General features: G+C 36.3%; 1 protein-coding gene across 5 annotated transcripts in view; it reads left to right on the forward strand.

The window, feature by feature from the left end:
- Nucleotides 1–17,692, forward strand: part of CUL4B (cullin 4B) — a 98,776-nt gene that overhangs the window by 64,523 nt on the left and 16,561 nt on the right. For all 5 annotated transcript variants that reach the window (XM_049872498.1, XM_049872496.1, XM_049872497.1 and 2 more), the window contains 9 exons: nt 8,118–8,221; nt 8,839–8,908; nt 9,902–9,975; nt 10,868–11,030; nt 11,178–11,267; nt 11,565–11,647; nt 13,935–14,002; nt 14,992–15,110; nt 16,628–16,820. In XM_049872498.1, coding sequence (XP_049728455.1) covers nt 8,118–8,221; nt 8,839–8,908; nt 9,902–9,975; nt 10,868–11,030; nt 11,178–11,267; nt 11,565–11,647; nt 13,935–14,002; nt 14,992–15,110; nt 16,628–16,820 — 964 coding nt within the window. The remainder of the gene's footprint in view (nt 1–8,117; nt 8,222–8,838; nt 8,909–9,901; nt 9,976–10,867; nt 11,031–11,177; nt 11,268–11,564; nt 11,648–13,934; nt 14,003–14,991; nt 15,111–16,627; nt 16,821–17,692) is intronic.

Consider the following 17,692-nt stretch of genomic DNA (forward strand, 5'->3'; position numbering starts at 1 on the left):
GTTTATAGTTAGAAGTACTTTGGTATAATAGAGTTTTTTTAACCTGTAATGGAATCCTCTGGCATGGCTCCCAAAGGTGATTTCTGGTGACATGTCATTGTATTGTGACAATTTTTGCTTGTATATAGGAAAGTCCTCAAGAAATGCAGAAATTCTCCATATCCTTTATTCAGCCTCCTGCCTATTAGTAGCCTTTTGACGTTTCTTTTCTTGTTCTTTATATTTGTCTTATCTCCTGGGCTACAAGATATATCTTACCCCAGAAATGAGGAGCAGGCTGTAGCCCAGCAGCTTGGTCTGAGGCTCAAATTTGTTTCTTAACAAATGAGTCCTGTAGTGTTTAATTTAAATATAATGTCAAAGGCAAGTAACTGATTTAGATTTCTGGCTACCAAGATATTTTGCCCCTGCTGTGTTTTTGACACAACCAAGGCAAGAAGTTACTTTTCCTTATAGTGTTGGTGATTTCATATTTAAAAACAAAATACTTCAGGTTATGAAATAGCCTGAATTTTGTACTGGTGAGGGCCTTGTAAGAAATTATGTTGGTTCAATTGATCAGTCTTCATAGTTTTCGTCTAGGAGTCCCTGGGTGGCTCAAATGGTTAATCACCCAGCTCCTAGCTGAAAGGTTGGTGGTTCAAACCCACCCAGATTGCTGGGCAGGCAGGCCTAGCAATCTGCTTCTTAAAGGTCACAACCTTGAGAACTCTATGGAGTAGTTCTATTCTGCATACATGGGGTTGCCACAAGCTGGAATCGACTCCGTGGTAACCAAAAACAGCAGTTTTTACCTGTTCATTTTCGTGGCTGAGGAAATATGGTAATGGATGAACCTTGGATTAAGATCAGAAGGCAGAGGTTTTGGATTTAGTTTTGGCTCTGTTATTATGCTTGTGATCCTAAGCAAGGTACTAAACCTTGCTTAGCTTTAGTTTTCTCCTCTGTAAAATAGGGAAAAGAACACCTGCCCTGTCTACCTCATAGAGTTGCTTATAAGAATCAAATTAGATGTTTGTAAAGAAGCACTTCGAAGTACTATTATTTCTAAGTATAAGGTGATATCACTAGTCAGACTTTTTCATAAACCACAGTGTGGCTTTTTCACTTGGAATATGTCACTTGAGATCACCAGTTTCTGTTGCTGTGAGAATTAAATGAGTTAATGCATGCAAAACACTCAGAACAATACTCAACACATAGTAATGGTGCCATGTATTGTTAATAAGTATAATAATGATATGTAAATCTCAGCCAGTAGGAGGAGTAAAAGTACTACGTTATTACTTAAAGAAATGCCCACCACATCCGGCTCTGTTGGTTGATTGCATATGTGGCTCATGAGTTACACAACAGTGAAAGTAGAATTCTGGAATTATACTTGGAAAGGCCTTAAGACATCATGTGTTCAATATCTTTGTACAGTGTTTGTGACAGCCTTCAAATCAGGTTTATTTTACATTATCTCATTTAAGCATCACAGAAACCCTTTGTGAAGTACATAGGGCACTTTATTGATGAGGAAACTGAGTCTCAGAGAAGTTAAATAACCTGCGCAGGCAATATATTGTCAGAGCAGAGGGACTCAGACTGAGATGTTCTAATTCCTAGTCCAGTGTACTTTCACTGTCATGTGGCCGGACTGATACGCCACAGTGCTTTTACTATCACTGTAGTTCAGAGTTTGAAGCAAATAGCTTTACTTTAGGAAAAAGAAATTATTTATCCTCAAAGCAGGTATTTTCATTCGTGTGTCTGTATGATGTTTATTTGGACTTGCTGTTGTACGGCATATTTCAGTGTGTTACTTAAAATCTTTTGCCTTTATAACAGATGTTGATTGTAGTTGTTCATGAACTCTACTTTACCTTGAATATTTTTTCCTAGAGATTTTGATTTGAAAATATTTTCCCTGATATATTGGTTCCGTTAGGTCTTAAGTTTGAAGAGCTCATAGCTTACGTTTTTTTGTGTTTTTCCTTTCTTGTACTTCAGAAGTATCACCTGCATTAGAAGTATCACCAGCCTAAAATTATGAATATTTTTTCAGTTGTTTGTTTTTCATAGTACCTTCCTACTTCTATTATAATAAATATGGAAGCATTTGCTTCTAGCTCTTTTATTGTTTTTGACCATAATTTTATAAATGCTCCCTTGGAATGTTCTCAGAAAGATTACTTTGAGATGTTCAAGAAAAAGAGGATAAAAGGATAAAGAGGGTACAGTTATTTTATACTATCGGGGCTTCAGGTGTTTGATTTTGACTCATTGAAATGCATTTAAAAGTATTCTCCTAAAATTGAAAAATACAGAAGCCCATAGAAGACAGAACAAAAATCCTCCAAACTCCTCACATATCCCCCCCGTCCTGAAAAAAAAATCCTGAAGTAAACACTTATTTGGCATATGACTGTCTAGACCTTTTTTCTCTGCATGAAAAACCGTTTTGCATTAGAGCTTAAGCATGGAAATCGTCCCTAGTGTGGGCTGCATGTACTGCCTACTAAGTTTTTAATTTCTAGGAAAGAACATGCTGTTCTGAGTACATTTCAGTAGCAGACATTGTCTTTAATTTTTTTTTTCTTTTTCAAGTAAATTAGAATTGTACCAGGATTTAAAAAATCACCTTACCTCGGTAACCTTAAAATCCTATTAAGAGTGAGGCAGTGGGTAATGTTGTTTTGGTTCATTTGTTTATTTTCAATTGATTAAAAGCACTGACATTTGAGTTTATCAACCTGCCTTAGATTAGGATTCTTCCACTTATTTATCATAACTTTGGGTGGGTAATTTCTCTAATACTTGGTTTTCTCATTTGTAAAATCATGAGACTACCACTAACTCTATTGCAGGGTTGTTGAGGTGTAAATGAGATACTGCAAAAAAGTATAGTAGAGGGCCTGCTATGTATTGTTGTCTTGAGTGAAAATAATAAATATTTGTGTCTTTAAAAATCATATCTTCATTTTTTAATTACATTTTGTTATACAGCTCTAGAGCCACATATGTTTTTAAATTGTAAATCTGCACTAGGCCAGAACAGCTGGCTGATAAGCAGATTACATTCCAAATATGCTTCAGTAGAGACCATTAGCCAAATTGAAAATAATAGAAAAAGAGAGGAACTCTCTAGGAACAGCGTCCCTCCACACTTTTCAAGAATGTATCTTGTTTTCGCATGTGGTATCTTAAAAAAAAAAAAAAAAAATTAACACATGTAAAATTTTGGATTCGGTGTGAGAGTTTTTTTCTAACTTACATTTTAAATTATGGGATTATTTTCCTCATCTTTTAAGCCTTTGTATGAGTGTTTTAAAATCAGGTACCTTTTTTGGAGCTGGCCAGTAGTGTATATGTGAGAGTTTATTCTTAATATAAATGTCTAGGTCTTATCTTTTAAGGCAAGCCTAGTCCATAAAGTCTGATGAAAATAATTTTATCTTCATTTATAACTGGAACTCTTGTTTGGTTAGCTGTCTGTGAAATAAATCTTAAGTAATGAACCTTTCTGTTAGTGATTCATTTGTAGAGTAGGTGACCACACGACTGGAATAGTGCATCCACCTTAGTATAGGTTATTATCCTTTGTGAAATCTGGTTGCTTAAGTAGTCAATGGTTAAAGGCTTGCAATTTGATTCTTAGTGTTGATGACTGGCTCTTTGATTCTCTGTAAATTTGATTAGCTGTTGCTGTTGGTATTTTTAAGCTTAGTCTGTTACATGTTATGAATGTCTCCTTTTACTGAATTGTTAATACTGTCTGCAGTTAAAAAAAAAACTGTACAACTGCCAATTGTCCTTGATAATTTTCACTGTGTTATTTAAGCCTTTATTACTAGATATAAAAAAGGAAAGTGATTTAGATCTCATTGTTTGGTTTTCTTTCGTCTGTAAATTCATAGTTTTTGATATATTTTCAGTATCTTATTGTAGATATTTTCCTAGATGTAAAAAGAGGGATAGTTTAGACTTTATTGCTGTATCAGTTGTTAAAAAGTTTTGTGGTATACGTTCCTTTCTTTCTTTAAACATAGAATTTGAAAAGTAAAACCCAACCCATTAGGATGATGATCAGAGTTCAGCACTGTGATGGTTAATTCATTATCTTTCTTAGTGTCATTGCTAAATCAGAAAAATTTCCAGATTCCCCTTCACCATGTATCTTTGCACTATTTGTATTTTTCCCTTTTTTTTTTAAATGTTTTATTCTGCTTTAGGTGAAGGTTTACAGAGCAAAGTAGTTTTCCATTCAGCAGCTTGTACTTAGAATGTTCCAAGATATTGGTCACAGCCCCCTCGATGTGTTAGCACTCTCCCCATTTCTGCCCTGGGTTCCCAGTTATCTTTCCTCAGGTTTTCCTGCCCTTTCCTGCCTTCGCTTTGGGGCAGATTTTGCCGTTTTGGTCTCATGTAATTAACTGTTCTAAGGAGCTTCTTCCTCTCAGGGGTTGCTGTTTATTTTGTAGGCCTGTCTGTTGTTTGGCTGAAAGGGGGTCTCTGGGAATGGCTTCAGTTCCATGTTAGAAGGGGTCTTAGGGCCAGTCTCAAGGGTCACTCTTTATATTTTTATCCTCTTCATTTTCTCTTCTAGTCTTAGTTCTCATCCCCATTTCCACTCTGCTCCTTGCCCAAAATGCAGTATTATGTTCCTTTTTCTGTTTCTTGACTTCTGTATTCCCCAGAGCATCAAATTTCGTGAACTGTAGTTTTGCATTTCATTTGCTACACGTTTGTATTTTCTTTGGAGTATTTTTTTTTTCCAGACAGATAAGATTTTGGTGTGACATATATGGAGAGACTAGGCTTTGGAGAATAAAGGTTAAAAACTTGCTAGAATGTTTTATGCCCAACTACCTTCAGAAAGGATTTAAGGCAGCAAATTTACCAGTAATGATTAAGAGCTTAAGAAAAAAGATAGTTTTATTTAGAGACCTGTACAACTATCTAGAGTCTGTTTAATAGAAATAGTTGCTTGTGAGACTAGAGGTTATTTTAGTGATAATTATACTAGATCAAATTTCCAGGAATTTTCAAAGTATATTATTTAGTCAAATGTAAGATAATGAATACAATTTTAAAAATGCATTTCAAAGATACAAGGTCTAGATTAAAATAGAGCTGATCCCAAACTCGTAAGTAGTGATGTGGCACTTTCTTATTCATGTTTCTATCCTAGCACTTAACAGGATGCAGAGTACTTAGTAAACACTCAGTCCTTTTTGAGTCATGAGTCATGACTGCTTACTGTGTGCAAAGCTGGACAGACAGCATGAGGATAGAGAGATACTCAGTCCTTGCCCCCAAGGTGCTTACGGTTTAGGAAATTTCTGTCAGTGGGTCATGAAATTAGTAATTTGTGACCAGCATGTTTTTTTAAAGAAATAAAAGAGAAAATACCAGGGTGCATCACACATAGTAACGATGAGTGTAGTTTCACGAAGATTTTGTTTCAATTACATAAGTATATTTTATATACAATGGATTGTGATGTAAAATGTGTTCTGTACTGTGGCTTGTGGTCAAACAATTTTAAAGCTCACTGTTTTAGGCACACATGGCTGCTGCAAACAAACACAGAGAAGTGAGTAGAGTTCTTAGATCACTGGGTGTGTGGAAAGGTATAGCGAGAAGTGAGACTAAAATGGCAAGATCAGGCCTTGAATGCCATGCTTAAAAGTGTGGGTGGTGGAAAGATAGAAAGGCTTTTTTGGGGGGGAGGGGCCAGGTTTTTTTTTTTATTCCTAATATATTCACCTGGTTCAAAGCTCAAAAAGTATTACAGAACATGCAGTGAAAAATGAAAAGCCTCACTCTCAACTTGTCCTCCAGCCCCCCAGCAAGTTTCCTCTCGACAGTGATAGCAGTTTATTGGGTATCTTTCCAGAGATGTTTTATGTACGTAAAACCAACCCAAACCAATGGAGAAAGTGAATAAATACACACACAGTAAAACCAACTGTGTGTGTATTTATTCACTTTCTCCATTTTTTACCTAAATGGTTTAATACCATGCACCACACTGGTCTCTCCTTTGCATTTTTCATACTTACGAGATTTCTCTATAGCAGTACATGAAGAACTTAATGAAAGGTTGTTAAGGAAGGGAAATTACTGGATCTAGTCTGTATGTTAAGAGGCAGTCAAGGCTAAATTAGAGAAGCATAGTGCGCTCTTCCAACTTGAACTTCAAAACTCACCTTAGACGCTCCTGCCTTTTCTTGCCTCTAACACCTTAAACCACCCTCCAGCTAAGCACAGGTGAGGCTTATGCAGCTCAATTCTGTATTTCTCACTATTCCCACCAACCCTTTGTCTACTTCCCTCTGAGTCTTTGGGACTCAACCTCTTTACTTGTGTCCAGGAAGCCTTTCTTGACTTGCCCTCCCCTAAAGGCTGGGTTAGGGGCCTCACCTGTATGTTCACTTGGGAGCATAGCACCTAGCACACTGTATTGTAACTACACGTTTTTTGGCTAGTTTTCCCATTAGACCATAATGTCTAGGACACATTGCCAGCTGTTGTAGATAAGTAAGTCAGTTTTCTGAATACTTAATGTACTTAACCTGCTTCAAAGCCCAAAAAGTATTAAAAGACATATAGATTCATGACTAGATACATGGTATCTAGGAGAGTTGGGGAGACAGGGTATGCACATCAAAAGATAAATAGTATAGACTCAGTGACATGTCAGTGTGATATGATCAGTGAGAGTGCCTTGTGAGTCACTGGTAGCTGAGGCAATTAAGGAAAGCTTATTGGAAGAAGTGGAACCTGAGCTGGATAATAAAGGGAAAATGGTATCTTGTGTAAGAAGATAAATAAGTTGAAAACTCCTTTATGGAAAATGCTAATTGCTGAGAAAATGAGGTTCACTCAAAAGGAACACAGATAGAATGAAGGGAATACTAAAAGAGGCAGAGGGACACTCTGTAGAGGGCCGTTGTGAACAGAGAGGCACATGAAATAAGCATAGGTACATCTTCAAGCATTTGTGGTCTAACTCAAAGATCCATGGAACGTGGATCGTGGCCAGCAGAGACTTAGCCATAGCTGTTGTGTTTAATTGGCCTGCTGTTTCCTGGTGAGGTGTGGTAACTTCCCTCTGGCATAAGGCTTTCGGATAAGCTTTCATATGTTCATCTGCTAATTTATTTACTGGACCTGCGTATTGGGGATGTGACTTCCAACTACATATTTATAAAATTCCACTCCAACCATCAGAAGTTGGATAGTGCCTTAGAGTCCATTTTAATGGAATTTTTGCCGTCTGTTGTGGTGAGAAAGGAATCCTGGTGTTATATTTAAGCCATTACTAGTTGGAATTGTAGATTGTATCAGAGTTCATCCAAAGAGTTTTTTACCATGCCTCTTGTTTTAAATTTGAAAGTCTTTTTATACACATAACAAGAAACTCACTGAAATTTGAAGCTTGTCCTTTTGAGATCTGAGTAAAAAAGAAAGACCAACATTCAGAAAGAAGTAAAAATATACTAGTAATTTCTTTTGTAATGTTTATTGAGGTGTGCAAAATTTTAAACCTCTATATTTAATTAAATATATCCTTAAAGTGAAATATTGTAGAAAATTCTTTGGTACTTAATTATATCATACTCAATTATAACACTGTTAGCAATTTTTATGCTTTGTTCTGTTCAAGAAAACCCAAGAAAGTATAAATAAATTTTAGTTCAATTGTAGTAGAACCATTCAACCCATCTAATAAATAATTGGTAAAATTATTTTTTAAACTCAAAATGGAGTACTGCTCATGAAAATGATTAACATTTTAAAGAACAAGACAGCTTTTATATGTAGCAGTTGCTATAAATTTGATGTCTTTGCGGGGAAGAACTTGGCATGATTTTGTCCATCCTTAACCTGCACAGCCGTAATAAATATATTAACTTGTTCTTTTTTGATGCAGTACATTGGTTATGAAAAAGTTCATCACCCACGCTGATATATTTTGTTATTTTACCTTTTATCTTAAACGGATGAGTAACCCTTTTTAATAAGCTCACATGGTAAGAATATCAAAACAAGAGTTCGATATAAATAATTGAGAAATCTTTTTTCCTCCTAATTCTCTCCTTAAGAAAGTATGTTTAATCTTCCAGGCTGTAGAAAATCTCTGTTCTTACAAGATTTCTGCAAACTTGTACAAACAGCTAAGACAGATTTGTGAAGATCACATCAAAGCACAGATTCATCAGTTCAGAGAATATCCTTTTAAAAGCAAAAAATCTTGTATTCTTCTCTGTCCCCACCCCTCACTACTCAACACAGCTTGAAGTGGCATGCCTGTGTCTTGTAGATTTGTTATTTGTGTTCTTTTTTCTCTTTAGAGAAAGAAGAAACAAATTTTTGGCTTTTTAGTTTTAATTAGGGTCCAAATCTACATGCGGTATTAGTGTAAATGAGATGTCCTTACATCTTTACCTTTTTTATCCTAACAGATTCCATTTGAGGAAAAATAATCGTCTAAGGGAAATCATAAACCGAAAACATGATGGTCAGTTATGTCTAAGCTTTGTTTTTAGAGCAATCTTCATTTTTTTATGGTTTAAATCAATAGCATTTTGTTCTATAAGTGCTATTTAGTTTTATTAGCCAACGAAAACCCAGTGGGTCACAGCGGTTTGATCTGCAACGGAACATGAGGATGGCCAGGACCCAGCAGTGTTGCGTTCCATCGTGCATGGGGTCACCATGAGTTGGAGGCCTACTCAACAGCAGTTAACAACAATAACGTATTCCATATTTAAGATAAGTGTGCTTTTACATTGCATATATTACCTTGTAATCAACACTTTTAAATATCCTTAACATGTATCTCATGGGTTCATTGGATAGTGTTCTTTTTCTAAAGAAGATCGATAAATGCTGGCAGAATCATTGCAGACAAATGGTAAGCTGGAAAAAGTATTACAGTTCAACTAAATATTGGAGTAAAAAATCAAATTTCTTTAAATTCAGGAGTGTTAGTTTTATAAGCTTTCCCATAGGAGGGCTGCCTTGATATATGCTCTTGTTCTGAATTAGAAACTAACTTCAGTTGAGTTTTATGTTTTAAAATTTATAGGTAAACCAACATTTCAAAATGACTGGCACCTTAGGATCATTTTTATTTTGTCACACTTAATCAAAAAAAAAGTATTTATCTTGTTAAAAAATTTACATTTTGTCTCAGTCTTGATGAATTTCCTGTTTATCAGATGGCTCGCTATTTGATTCCTTGAGAAGATGCCTCATGGTCTTAGATTTTTAGCCTATTCAGATCATAGACATTTCTATTCTTCCTAGTCTGGTGTTAGTTTATACCTTGTGTTCTGTAAAAATAAAGTCCTAAAATCCACCTCCCCCAAAAACCCCATGTGTCCGATTTAAGGCAGCTTTCAGGAGCCCTGGTGGCGCAGTGATTAAGAGCTCCAGCTGCTAACCAAAAGGTTGGCAGTTTGAATCTACCAGCCGCTCTTTGGTAACCCTATGGTGCAGCTCTGCTCTGTCCTATAGGGTCACTCTGAGTAGGAATCGACTGTGTGGCACTGGCTTGGGCTTTTGGTTCCACCCACTAGTACCGTTGCTGAAGAACATTTGCTGCATCAGTGTTGCCTTGATTCTGTTTTTACTTTCTCTTACTTTTTAAGTAGCAGAGAAGTCAGAGAACCATTTTAAGGCTCTTTTCCAGAAACCACAGCAAGTGTTAAGACAATAGGATAGTTTAATGAAAATGGTCTGCGCATACGCTCAGGTAGATGTTCATCTGCATGTTTGATCCTAGTAGTCTGGAGTATATGTAAATGAACTCTGCGATCCAGTTCTTACTTTATCAAGAGCAAATATTTTAGCCTTCACAAAATAGAAACATCGTTTGATTTCTTCATTTTTTTTCCCTTGGCAGATCATGATCAGGAGCATTTTTTTGTTCCTGGATAGAACTTACGTTCTTCAGAATTCCATGCTACCCTCCATTTGGTAAGGATGCCAGATAAATATTATGCAAAGATTTGCTACAAATCACTGTCAGATCTAATTCACTGATGGAAGAGAGCAAGCAGTACTGTGAATATTTCCGTAAAAGTTCACATTTGGCTTCTAGACTTTTATTTATAGCAGTTTACCTTCTTAATTACATTTTGTGCTAATACTGAAAATAGCTAACATTTCTCAAGCATTTATTAATTTATGAAGAAATTTTTTGTTAGCTAGGAGTTCAAAAGTTTGCCCTGGAACATCTATGTGCGTGAATCATTTGCTGCTGACCATCAAGAGCTCACTTGCTTTCTCTTACTCTTATTACGGAGGAGTTCACATCTGCAGAAACATAGAAATAGTATGATGTACTGTTGCCCCCACCATGTGCCTGTGAAGGTACCTACAACGATTATCAGAGTTCACCGATTTTTAAGTACTGAAGCCAGTTGATAAATAACCAGTTAAGCCTTCCCTACTAGTGCAGTGAAAAAACATTTTACGTCTTTGACTGTTTAGCATTTAAACTTTATAGACTAATTCTGTCTCTTGACTTGAGCAAGGAAGAAATCCACCAAAGGAAATAATCCAACAAAATTTAGTCACGGAGGAAAGTAGGAATTTAGCTTCAGGTCTCGTTAAAGACAATATGAGTTTCCTGTATGCTTTAAATCTAATAATGTTATTTAAAATCAAGTGGGTGAAATATGAAAGTTGTGTCAGCGAATGTTTCGGTGTGTATGTTTTCACCACAGTAAAAAAATGTGTGTATCTGATCCCTCTACAATAGCCGCTTCAAAGCCTGGAGCTCTAATTAATGTAGGGTAATAAGTCCCACCTCCTCAGAGGTGGTACTGTCAATTAATTTAGATTATATATGTTTTCTTTATTTTAGGGACATGGGCCTGGAGTTGTTTAGAGCTCATATTATAAGTGATCAGAAAGTCCAGAATAAGACTATTGATGGCATTCTTCTCTTGATTGAGAGGGAAAGGAATGGTGAAGCAATTGATAGAAGTTTACTCCGAAGTCTTTTAAGCATGCTGTCTGATTTGCAAGTAAGTTTACTACTTCACTCACTACAGAACTGATTGCTGTCCCTAGCCTGATGTTTTAAAAACCAAATTCATCATGCTGTTCACATAGCAGACATTCAGTAACTATTTATTAAATAAATGACCTCCTTTATTTTTTCCCCCTCCCAGATTTATCAAGATTCTTTTGAACAACGATTTTTGGAAGAAACTAACCGACTCTATGCAGCTGAAGGCCAAAAATTAATGCAAGAAAGAGAGGTATTTAAACATAATGATTAATAAATCCACTGTCTCTCAAATAAACCTTACTTTATAAAACCTAAGCTGCCCTTTGCAGTTATCTTCCTGACATTGTGATGCTCTTCTCTCACTTAGGTGCCCCTTTCTTTTCTCTCTTCTTAAAGGCCAGCATTCTGGATCATAAACTCTACCTGTAATTTTACCAGTGATTCAACCCTGTCACATTTGACAGGGCTGCTCCCAGGATCTTTTGGACTTGAAATTTTCTGAATGATTTATGGGGAGGAAAACAATAACAAAAAACTATCTTTGTAGGTTCCTGAATATCTTCATCATGTTAACAAACGTCTAGAAGAAGAAGCAGACAGACTTATTACTTATTTAGATCAGACCACTCAGTAAGTATTACATGCTCAGACTAATAGCCTTAACCTGTGTTGTTGAATCACTTAATTAAAGCACTTTCCAACCCGAAGCCAAACCCACTGCTATCGAGTCGAATTCCTACTCATAGGAATGAGTAGTAGAACTGCCCCGTAGGGTTTTCAAGGCTGTGAATCTGTAAGGAAGCAGACTGCCCGTCTTTCTCCCAAGGAGCAGGTCGTTAGTTCGAGCTGCCGATCTTTCGGTTATCAGCTCAGTGCTAAACCACTGCACCACCAGGGCTCCTTAAGGCACTTTAGCCATCCCAAAACATGTTAGTAACTATTTTCAGGTGTGATTTGAGATTTTAACAGTAGTTTTCATAATCAGACTTCAAGTTGCTATTTTCTCTAGTTCATTAGAGTTAATCAGAGGTTTGATTATTGTCTCTTTTTTTATAGGGTATAGCTAAAAATTAGTATTAGAGGCTGATGTGATCTTTTAAACTTTAAAAAAATTTTTATTGTACTTTAGATGAAGGTTTACAGAGCAAACTAGCTTCTCATTAAACAATACACATATTGTTTTGTGACACTGGTTGCCAACTCCACGACTTGTCAACACTCTCCCCTTTTCTACCTTGGGTTCCCCATTACCAGCTTTCTTGTCCCCTCCTGCCTTCTTGTCCTTGCCCCTGGGCTGGTGTGTCTGTTTATTATCATTTTGACTTATGAGCCTGTCTGATCTTTGGCTGAAGGGTGTACCTTAAGAGTGACTTCATTTCTGAGCTAAAAGGGTATCCGGGGGCCATACTCTCGGGGTTTGTCCAGCCTCTGTCAAGCCAGTAAGTGTGGTCTCTTTTTTTGTGTGTGAGTTAGAATTTTGTTCTACATTTTTCTCCAACTGTGTCTGGGACCCTCTATTGTGATCCCTGTCACAGTAGTTGATGGTGGTAGCTGGGCATCATCTAGTTGTGCTGGACTCAGTCTGCTGGAGGCTGTGGTAGTTGTGGTCCATTAGTCCTTTGGACTAATCTTTCCCTTGTGTCTTTGGTTTTCTTCATTCTCCCTTGCTGCAGATGGGGTGAGACCAGCGGAGTATCTTAGGTAGCCGCTCACAAGCTTTTAAGACCCTAGACGCTACTCATCAAAGTAGAATGTAGAACACTTCCTTTATAAACTGTGTTACGCTAGATGCTAGTTGAGCTAGGTGTTCCCTGAGACCATGGTCCCCACAGTCTTCAGCCCAGTAATTTGGTCCTCAGGGAGTTTGGATACATCTATGGAGCTGCCATGACCTTGCCTCGTACAGGTTGTGCTGGCTTCCTCATTATTGTATACTGTTTTACCATTCACCAAAGTTGTACCTATCTATTGTCTGTTTAATGTTTTGCTGTGTTCTATTTGTTTGAGTTGGGTAGCTAATGTTTTGATTCTGTCCCTTTCTTTTTTGATGTGCGCATCTATTGCTATAAACTGACCTCTGAGCACTGCCTTTGCTGTGTCTCAAAAGTTTTGGTATGATGTGTTTTCATTCTTGTTTGATTCTAGGAATTTTTGATTCCATCTTTGATTTCTTCTATTACCCAGTGGTTTTTAAGCAGGGTGTTATTCAATTTCCGTGTGTTTGATTTTTTTTCCTTGCTCGTCCTGTTATTAATTTCTATTTTGATGGTAGTGTGCTCAGAGAAGATACTTTGTATTGTCTCAGTGTTTTGGATTTTGTTGAGGGTTGCTTTGTGGCCTAAGATGTGGTCTATTCCGGAGAACGTTCCATGTGCGTTGGAAAAGAGTGTATACTTTGCAGTGTGGAAGGTTCTATCTGTGTCTATCAGGTCAAGTTGATTGTGGCCTTTAGATCTTCTGTATCTTTGTTGAGTTTTTTCGTAGATGTTCGGTCCTTTTCTGAGAGTGGTGTGTTCAAGTCTCCTACTATTGTAGTGGAATTGTCAGTTTCTCTTTTCAGTGTTGTTAGAGGACCTTTTAAATCTTAAAACTGATGAAAATTCAGCGAGCGTTCATAGAAGAAACCCTGTTTTGGGGCTTTCCTAAATATTAACAGCTAAAAGCAGAGAAACGTGGAAAAAAGCATTTAGACCGAACCATAGAAATATTTATTTCATGATGTAAATCGAATTATGAAATATGTAGTGTTTTCCTTCTCCTAGGCATAAAGTAGAGTAACTGAGCACCAGTAAATTTATACATAGTGTAGAAATATTGAAAGAAACCTAAAGTGAACTGTTTTGGTTTTTTTCCCCAGGGGAGGCTTTGAATCTCCTGGAAAGTCAAATGTCACTAATTCTAATTTTTTTTCTCATAGGAAGTCATTAATTGCTACTGTAGAAAAACAACTTCTAGGTGAACACTTAACGGCAATTCTTCAAAAAGGTAATTGGCAATTTGTAAATAAGAGATTCTTTTTAAAATGGTAGCAGTAAACAAGCAGAAAATTTGTTAGAAATTTTGTTAAAAGATTGCCCTTTTAAAAGCCTGCTTCCATGGGGCTGCAGTTTTGAGGATGGAGACCACCCTTTCTCCCTATTTATAACAGTAAACTTTCAGAAAGGTGCCTATTCCTTACCTGACAGATAAAGCAATTGAACTGAGAGAGATACACGAACACCCGTAAAGAAAGAGTGGGAACTCTTGACTCAGTATATGTAGGACTACAGCATGGAAAGGCATTCGTTTTGCACTAAAGTGTGTGTTTGTTCATAGCATGTAAAAAAACTAAGCACTTCTGTTAATCCCAAGTGATTGTAGAATATACTCGGAGTTTTACTTTAACGGTGCCACAAGTAGCAAGAGTCTTACTTTGTTTCTAACCATCTTTTCTTTTGTATGAAATGGATGTATTTTAGAATTTTAATGTAATCACACAATATTATTGCATTTTGAAAATCACATTCATTAGAACCTCATTTTAACTTGACCTAAATAAAAAAAAATTTTTTTTTTATTTATGCATGGCTTTTGATATACCACAGGCCATATACCCAGTATTCTGAAATATGGTTATATACACTAATGTCAGAGTAATACAACTACTGTTTATATGAGGTATTTATACTGTATATTTATGTAATCCAGTTTTTATAAAGGTAGAACATCTGATCTTCCATGCTAAATGGTATAAGCCATTATTACATGGTCAATTAGTATTATTTTCTGTAATGATCAAAGTAACTATATTTAATTTTTATGCATAAAAGTGATTGTTTATTTGTTTAATTCAAAGCAAATTTCTACATTACAACTCACACAGAGACTAGTCATAGTTCGGACCAGTATCACAGTAATAATTTAACTTAAATTTCATTAAAATAGCTGACACTTTTGTTCATTATTTTTTGATGCCAAAATGTTTAAAAATTCAGGTTTGAATAACCTCCTCGATGAAAACCGAATCCAGGATTTATCTCTCCTGTATCAGCTCTTCAGTAGAGTTCGAGGTGGAGTTCAGGTTCTCTTGCAACAGTGGATTGAATACATCAAGGTATTAACACTTTACCTGAGGTTTTTATCTTTCATGGCTTATAATCTGTGCACCCAGAGTGCATATCAGCAAGCATTTCTTACTTGTTTGATCTCAGTAAAAAATAATAATGGAATTTTGAGAATAGTCAACCTGGGAATGATAACCGTGTGGCAAATCAGAAGTAAAACAGTTGCCTTCTTGATGTCTGATGTAGTTTCTAGCTCTTAACGCTTACAGCACTGGATGTGGAAAAAGAAGGAAGTTTTTTTTGGATCCCTGATTTTTTTTTTTCTTCACTCTTACACTGAAGCCAGGTTGCCATTGATTAAGGGTAGGGTTGCAGAGCGATTAATATAATTGATGTCAATAAGTTGTACACCTGTAAAAAGTTGAATTGGCAAATGTTGTGTGATAGGTGTATTTACAACAGCAACAAAAAAAGAGCAGCTACTGAGGCTCTTTATGCACAACCAAAAACCCCATGGGATTTGGTTCCTTGGTTTGGAGATTTAGGGTCATGGTTTCATGGGACATCCCAGTTAATTGGCCTGATGATGTGTTAGTGCTTTTGTCGCACCTCCTAGTTCCTTGCATGGTGTCTGGGGTCTTAAAAGCTTGCAAATGGCCGTTGAAGGCACGATTGATCTCTGTTCACCTGGAGCAATAGCAGAAGGAGGAGAAGCAGGGTTAAGAGGAGGAAATAAATGTGTGGCTAATTGCCTCTATAAACAACTGCCTCCTTTGCCATGAGGCCAGAACTGGATGGTGCTCGGCAACCATTACTGAACATTTTGTTGATCAAAGATTCCATAGAAGAATCCTGATCAAAAGGGGGGAAAATCAGAACAGAATTTCAAATTCTAATGGACTCCAGACTTTCTGGAGCCATTGAAACTGGATGAACCCCTGAAACTATTGCCCTGAGGTATTCTTTAAACCTTAAACCAAAAGTATCCCCTGAAGTCTTCTTAAAACCAAAGAATAGTTTAGCTTAATTAAGAAACAGTGTCTGCCTTGAGCATTGCGCTCTTTTTAAGAATTATATCAAATTGACAAGAGCTACTCGAAGATTAGATAGGAACCCCAGGAGGTAATGGGTTTATGTTAATGGGGGAGGAACAACCCAGAAAAGGAGGATGAGAATGGTTGCACAACTTGAAGAATGTAATCAATGTCACTGAATTGTACAGGTAGAAATTGCTGAACTAGTGTATGTTCTGCTGTGTATATGCTCAAAAAAACAAACTAAAAAAAAAAATCAAAGCTGACTTCTTTAAAAAGAAGGAAAAGAATCTAGAAGCTTATATAATAAATACCCTGTTATGATATTGTATACCCAGTGGTCATTCCTTGTTATTTTTGTGATTATAAATGAATGGCATCAGTCTGGATATTTTATTTATTTTTCTTGCTCTCACTGCAAAAACAGCTTTATTTTATTTTTAAGACCCTAAGTATGTGTGCCAACTTAAAATATGATTTTGGAATTGTTCTTATGGTAAGTCCAGTAAAAAGTGATAACTTTTGTTTTTTAGGCTTTTGGCAGCACTATTGTAATTAATCCTGAAAAAGATAAAACCATGGTTCAGGAATTGCTGGATTTTAAAGATAAGGTTGACCATATAATTGATATCTGCTTTCTGAAAAATGAAAAATTTATTAATGCCATGAAAGAAGCATTTGAAACATTCATTAACAAAAGACCGAACAAACCTGCTGAACTTATAGGTATTTTTCGAGTCCATTTTTTTCATCTCTTTAAATGTTTTTATTTTATTCATAGAATCTGAGTTAATCTGAAATTTTGACGAGGTTATAGTATACTAATGCTTCATTTATTTGGGATTACTTTAACTGGTAATGTCAAGTCTGAAAAATGTTTCTAAGAACCTGGATATAAGGAGTAAAGTTCTTTAAGCTAAAGAACATCTCAAAGCCTACATTTCAAACGTGATGTTTTTTCTTTGTAAGACAGTACATTGGATCCTTTTTACTTTTAGTTAAAATAAGCATGTATGTTTTCTAAGTCTACAACAATTTAAAGGTGAGGCAGGGTGTTATTTCTAGAAACACTTAGGGATACAAAAAAGGACAGCAAGAAATTACAGTTGTCAACTAGAAAGATAAAAATTCAGGAGGAAAATAAACCTAATAGTCTGGGCACATTTATTGTAACAGTGTGGTATACTGCAGTGCTTCTCTGGTTTACCCACCAAAGGCACCCCTTAATGTCAGTTCTTACTAACTTTGCATTCTACCGTATAATGTATTTGTTTTATTTTAATAGCAAAGTAATGTTTAAGATTGCTTACCATTGGTGTGAAATGGACACTCCAGGAAGATGCACCATGTTTTTCGGTGGCATTGAATATTCCAGAGCAGGGCTGTATGCCCCCTTCTCACTCCCCGAGGGTATTCATTCTCAATTTATGAGACACATCAGTATACAGTGGAAAGTATATTAGATCTGGAGTCAGAAGACATGGTTTTGAGTTCAGGCTCTGGTATTTATTAGCTCTGTGGCGTTGAACAAGTCACTTAATCTCCGAGTTTGGAGACTTTAGAAAATGCATATATACCTCTTAAGCATTGAAAAACTG

Source organism: Elephas maximus, chromosome X (genome assembly GCF_024166365.1).
Source record: "Elephas maximus indicus isolate mEleMax1 chromosome X, mEleMax1 primary haplotype, whole genome shotgun sequence".
In the NCBI taxonomy this organism is placed as follows: domain Eukaryota; kingdom Metazoa; phylum Chordata; class Mammalia; order Proboscidea; family Elephantidae; genus Elephas; species Elephas maximus.